The 6,000-nt window shown below is 33.1% G+C and overlaps 1 protein-coding gene across 2 annotated transcripts; it reads right to left on the bottom strand.

The window, feature by feature from the left end:
- Nucleotides 1–1,833: 1,833 nt before the first annotated feature.
- On the bottom strand, nt 1,834–4,835 carry LOC104809708 (trehalose-phosphate phosphatase B-like). 2 transcript variants are annotated; one of them, XM_010535764.2, is made up of 11 exons: nt 4,432–4,835; nt 4,164–4,304; nt 3,997–4,068; nt 3,796–3,888; nt 3,640–3,696; nt 3,393–3,494; nt 3,006–3,083; nt 2,797–2,866; nt 2,470–2,540; nt 2,258–2,381; nt 1,834–2,142 (listed from the first exon to the last, which is right to left on the bottom strand). In XM_010535764.2, the coding sequence occupies exons 1-11, from the start codon at nt 4,717–4,719 to the stop codon at nt 2,138–2,140; spliced, it is 1,101 nt and encodes a 366-aa protein (XP_010534066.1). In that variant the 5' UTR covers nt 4,720–4,835; the 3' UTR covers nt 1,834–2,137. The 2 variants fall into 2 exon arrangements, with proteins under 2 accessions (XP_010534066.1, XP_010534065.1); XM_010535763.2 differs by having other exon boundaries at nt 2,258–2,350.
- Between the last annotated feature and the right edge of the window lie 1,165 nt (nt 4,836–6,000).

Here is a 6,000-nt window from a genome sequence, read left to right as displayed (position 1 = left end):
TCAAAAACCTCCGACTTGAGATATGCGTAAGATATATCACAAGAGATAGCATTAAATAAAAATTGTCTGAATGCTTTAAACAAAAGGCAGTCTGTAGTTTTATGTTGCCATATCCCATCGATTAATATCTATAACTCTAAAATGTGATGCTAATTACAGAATACACTTAGAATTTCGTTCTCACCATAATACATTATATGGTTAGAAACCAAATTTGGGTTCAGTCTTTATTTTTCAAAAAATATTGATTTTTATCTATGAATATTATGGGTTCCAAAGAGTGGATTGATTTTGGAAAAACATTAAAATAAGAATGATGTAAATTAAATAGGTGTAAAACAGATTCGAGAGCGTCGCATTCAGAAGTGGGGATGTGCAAGTGAGGTACGAAATGACAGTGTATAGATGTGTCACTTTGTGTCTGAAGGCCCCAATGTTTTTGTTTTTGTTTTTGTTTTTGTTTTTATCGTTAGTTTCCAAATAATGTCCAATTTAAATTAAAATTCGGTGCATAGCGAATTTCATTCAAGAATCAGACACCAACCAAAGATCGCAATTCGCAAGTACAAACAGTGTTTGGACGTAAATATATCGGGAAAACGAGAACCTGACGTGTGTCTGTTTTTCTCTCACGTATTAAAACAACGACGGAAAATGCCAAAAATTAATATAACTCATTTCCTTCTTAAAGTTTTTGTTGTGTTTGTTGCGAAAATGTCAAAAATATAAAATAATATGATTTTTTGAAAATAAAACAAACGAAATTTAACGAATACCAAAATATTTTTGAAGAATGACCCACCAAAATTTGGATAAAACACACGTCGACGATATTTTATTTTCACCCGAGTTAAACTGAAAAACCCATCAAATGAACATAATTTCTTCTTTTGGAAATTAAAGTTGTCCAATCATATGGTTCAATGACTTCCGCGTGTCTCTTTAGCCTTTTATTTATTTTTGTAATTTCATATACCAAAGCTCTTTTTTATTTAAATTATGGGAAATTAAAAATATATTTTTTTCTGTCAAATGTATTATAATTTTCTGCGTGATCGAGTTTGTAATCTGAAAGACACCAATCTAACAAATTAATGGCAACCAGCCTTTACAATAAAAATCAAACCTCAATTATATAATCTTATCTGACCAGATTTAGTATATTAATTGGTTGAATCGTTGAGAGATACTAAAATTAATAAATAGTTAACATAACACGACTTTATTAGAAAATTACCACGTTTAATGGGTAATAAGGAAAAAGGCACGAAAATTCTAGATATATTTTTATTTATTTTTTGGATCTGAATATTTATGGTTTGTCATGTACTTTTTGACCGCCCAAAATCCTATTATTATGTATGGTTTGTAGTAATAAAATAAAACAGACAAGAAGTGCTTTTCAGTCACTGCAAAAACAGTACTTCCCCACTTAATTATATATTGTATGTGATTGTTTATTTCAGGAGTTTCTTGGATTCCCCAAAAATTATTATACAATTTCATTGTTTTAAGATTAGGGTTTGTCTGTATCGTCTCCTGCATGAATGTGATGAACAAATTGTGCTGGTGCAGTCCAGACATGCAAACATCCTACTTTGTTGTTAATATATATTAATAACTCGATTATACACATTAATAATCAGATTAAATTTTCGAAAATTTCTCGTTCTGGGTCCGAACACGGTTGTTTATTGCTAATTATTACTCAAATTTCGTGGTGTGAATTATTTGTGGATAAAACCAGCCTCGACGTCGATGATAATATCACGTAAGCACATTATGTTGGAGTTAATTAGAAGATGTGAAAACTATAACTCATTAACAAGTAACTAATAGCGGTGGAAAGTTTCGTTGGATTTATGCATCCTTTTAAAACATACACTTAAAATTAGAATAAAATGCATTTTTTCCCTCTCTCCTCCTTCAAATACGCATAATATACAATTTCAGGTGACTTATGGCCGAAAACACCGTCTGCTAAATTTTAGAGATAATATTATCCCTTCAAAGCAATATATATATATATATATATATATATATATATATATGTATATGTATGTGATAAATTTACGATAAATTTATCTCTTCCCCTAGAGTTTGTCTCTTCCACTCTACCAAACGCTGCAAAAATGCTCTAACCTGCCAAAATTTAAGATAATCGCTTAATATAATATAATTAAGATAAAAAAGCACGTGAAATGATAATCAAACTCAGGGCAAATGTGCAAACATACATTAAGATCGGTTAGTTTACCTGATTCGGTTCTTGAAGAGAATAAGATGCGTTCGTTTCCTTTGGGAATTTTGAGACAAGAACGCCAAAACCTTGTCCCCGTTCTTGTAAAACCTAGAATCACGCATATGAGCGTCACATTAAACTGTAAAAATTATAACAGAAAATTATAACAGAAACTAAAATAAAAAAGACTGCATATTTTGTACTCTATTTTTTTTTTGTTACATTACCTTGAATGCATCTTCGTCGGTACGATCATCTCCGATGTATATTGGAAAAACATCGTTAGAATTTACGAAACCTACAAATTAAAACATTCGATTAAAATTACACATTGTGGTTGTGGATATGGAGGATCCAAGAAACAGAAGGAAATACCTTATATCAATGTATATGACCAGTTTAGGTCAGTTCATCTCGATTTAATACGTGTTATAAGATGTATAAATATTTATGTGTTAATGTGAAATAATAACGACAAATTTTTTACTGAAATCCCATTTGAAATTTCCAAATTCAATAAGATGTCACACAATGGCATAGCGGTTTTGGCTCACCTAAAGTCTCTAGCAAAAATTCAAGTGCCTTGCCTTTGTCCCATTTGATCGTGGGACGGATTTCAAGTACCTGACATGAATTAACGAATTAATTATGAGGCATGTTAATAATTTATGGATCTAGCAAATAATTACGTATAATCAAATTTTAATTAATATGCATAAGAAAACTAGAAAACGTATAGAAATTAAATTAGTTCTGTTTTTACCTTTCTGCCTTGGGTTAGCCTCAGCTTTGGATAATCATTGAGAACCAATTTTACTTTCTCGGCTAATGCGATCCATCTCTGTCAAACACACGAATAAAACAAAACTTTATTTAAATTATTGTAAATTTTATTTTACATTGTAATTTTAAAAAGGCATAAAAATCGTAGATGGCAATATGCCATATCGAGATGATTTGATATTAATTGCGTCTTTTATATCATTTTACACGTCTATTATAAAGAAATAACGAACGAATTATAAGATATTTTTGTAATAAAAAACAAAACAGTTTCCAAGTAAATCTTTTTAGTTGAATGGAAATGTCGTGCGAAGTGGACATTATTGTATCATAATTAAGATCTTTATTTTTGTTTTTATTTATTTACCTTTTCATCAACGCGGCGGAAATGTACGGATAAGCAAAACTTGTTGTTTTCCACCATAGCCCCTTTGATCGATTTTGTCTTTTCCTTCAGGATTTTGAATACCTGGAATTTTAACCCCACAAAATTACAATTTTTTTTACTGTTTTCCATTCGTCACTGTTTGATATAACACGTCATCTACCAAAGAGACGACACAATTATTTAATAAAAAAACATTTTTTTAGTGAATGGAATGGAATGGACGAACCTCGTCGATCATCGGCAAAAATTCACTCGCGGGTTGAAGCAGCATTCCTTGGTCGCTCTGCAATCAGGAAGAAAAACGATGGAATTCTCTCTCTTTCCGTAGGATTTTCCAGCATTTTCCCGGGAAACAAACAAGCGAGAAGAAAAAGGAGGATACCTTGTTGTAACAATTGGCCTTGGTTGGACCCTTGATGTCCATGCCGTGACTGCCGGCGTAGTAAATTCCGGCGAGTTTCACAAAACTCCGAACCTAAAGAAACCCACACCAAAAAAAAACGTACAAATGATTTCGAAATCCGTGGAACATTACATAAAAAGCTAAAGGAGAAAGAAAAAGGCCAAGCATATAAAAATGTACCTTGTCTACGCATCTTCCGGTGACAATCGCCGTCGGAAAGTATGCAGCAACCTCTCTTACAGCTTCTCGCATCTATAGATTCATATGTAATAAATAATCATTCAAGAACACTTTTTTTTTTAAAGAGAGAATTTGATGGAACAGAGAAGAAAGGAACACAAAAAAACCTCATCGGACATGTAAGCTTTGTCGGGATCTTCAACGATCGGAGAAAGAGTTCCGTCGTAGTCAAGAAACATTACGATCTTTTTCCCTTTCGCACGACTCATAATCTCGTTAAACCTATTCAAAGCCGATGGAAAACGAACCTATACACAAGTCCAGAAAAAAAAAAAGAGAGGGGAAACCAAGATCAGATTCAAGTTCCAGTAATGCCCTTGCTGCCATGCTTTATGGGTCATCTCTTTAGGGCAAGAACATCATCAACATACGTACCATCCATGAGATTTTCTCATCGTTTTCAGAGACAGAACCCGAGGATCTGAGACGGGTCGGCGATGAAGCACGCAATGAATCGACCCAAGATGCGATTTTGGCGGCACCCAACTTGTTATTATCGGATTCAATACGTTTAAGGAACTTTATACGTGGCTTAATGCTGAAGTAACTTGGAGGTGAAGGCAACAGCTTCTCCGGAAACAGAGGAGTGTCTGAAACAGAGACTGTGATTTTCATGCCCGTAACCGGTTTCCGGTCCGACACGACCACTTTCCGGTTCGTCATTCTCTTTGGAAACCGAACTAAAAAGAGAAGAAGAAGGGTTTTAGATCGAGAAACAGAGAAGTGAGTCAGGGCTTTCAGGGAGACAGAGGAAGGTGAGGAGAAGAGTGGGGAGTGGTTGAGGGAGAAAATGGAAGGAGGAGATGTGAATTTATAGAGAAGGTGATGGTGGAAGCAGAAGCAGAAGCAGCACTACGCGACAAAACTAAACCATTGTTTCATTGGGTGTCTCTTCTATACTTTTTGGGCACATTATATGATTCACTTTTTTCTTCCACCTTGATTTGATTTGAGAAACAAAACTAATACATGAAATTACATTTCTTAATTCTGCAATTCAAACTAAATTCCGTACCAATAATTAAAAAAATGAATTGATGTGGGTATCTAGCTATACTGTTTCGGATTTTTAATATATAATTCTTTTCAGCATTTTTTTCCCTAATTAATAGTGATAGTAAAAGTGCATTCACATTTGTATGTGTTATGCACTTATATATACATGATACATGGATAATTTTATATTGTCGTCTTCAACCATTTTATATGTTTACTGAAGTGTTTGTTTATGATTCACATGGTATATGTACGCATACGCATGTGTATATATATATACATGGTGTAAATCTCATAACCTGTTGGGGTTAATATACTCTTTCATGGTATATATTGCTCGTCCCTATAATGAAAAAAATATATATTTCAAAGGGAATATAATGATCAAGAGAATGAATCACATCTCGACATGATCTTGACAAACCACATTTACATATATTCGGTTCTTATTCTCCGAATAAATAAAGAAAATAAAACTTTCTTTACCGAAATGTACGTGTGTTTTTTTAATAGGTTTAAATTCCTTTCTGACGATTTTGATATATATATATTAATGTACAAAATAAAATTTTCTACCTCCATCAGACGTGGCAAAACAAACAAGGTACATATATACACTCGGATATATTGGCTGCCGCAGTCCAATTCTATAAAATATTCACAGTAAATGCAATTTCACGACACTAAAATTTCAAATGCATTAATGGTACACGTAACCGTTTGGTTGCAAATGGAGAGTTTTTGGTTTGGTACATAACTATTTATTGACGTATTGAAACCGCATTTAGACCTAAATTTCGGCTAAAAAATGGGAAGAATAGTATAGTCGTGACAGCCCATTGGAACGAAACATTAGAACCCGAAATCTATCGAACTCGGTGTGTTGTATTCCATCGAAACCATTAGCTATTATATACATAACTCTTTTGGTTAATTTTGTCTTGTAAT

This window comes from Tarenaya hassleriana, unplaced genomic scaffold (assembly GCF_000463585.1).
Source record: "Tarenaya hassleriana unplaced genomic scaffold, ASM46358v1 Cleome163, whole genome shotgun sequence".
Taxonomy (NCBI): domain Eukaryota; kingdom Viridiplantae; phylum Streptophyta; class Magnoliopsida; order Brassicales; family Cleomaceae; genus Tarenaya; species Tarenaya hassleriana.
This window is presented reverse-complemented; position numbering and strand designations above follow the sequence as displayed.

Coding starts and splice junctions, on each gene's coding strand:
- LOC104809708 (XM_010535763.2), bottom strand. CDS start 4,719: ATGACGAACCGGAAAGTGGTCGTGTCGGACCGGAAACCGGTTACGGGC. Junction 4,069..4,163: donor AAGCTTACATGTCCGATGAG/GTTTTTTTGTGT, acceptor ATGAATCTATAG/ATGCGAGAAGCTGTAAGAGA. Junction 2,351..2,469: donor CCGACGAAGATGCATTCAAG/GTAATGTAACAA, acceptor GCGTGATTCTAG/GTTTTACAAGAACGGGGACA.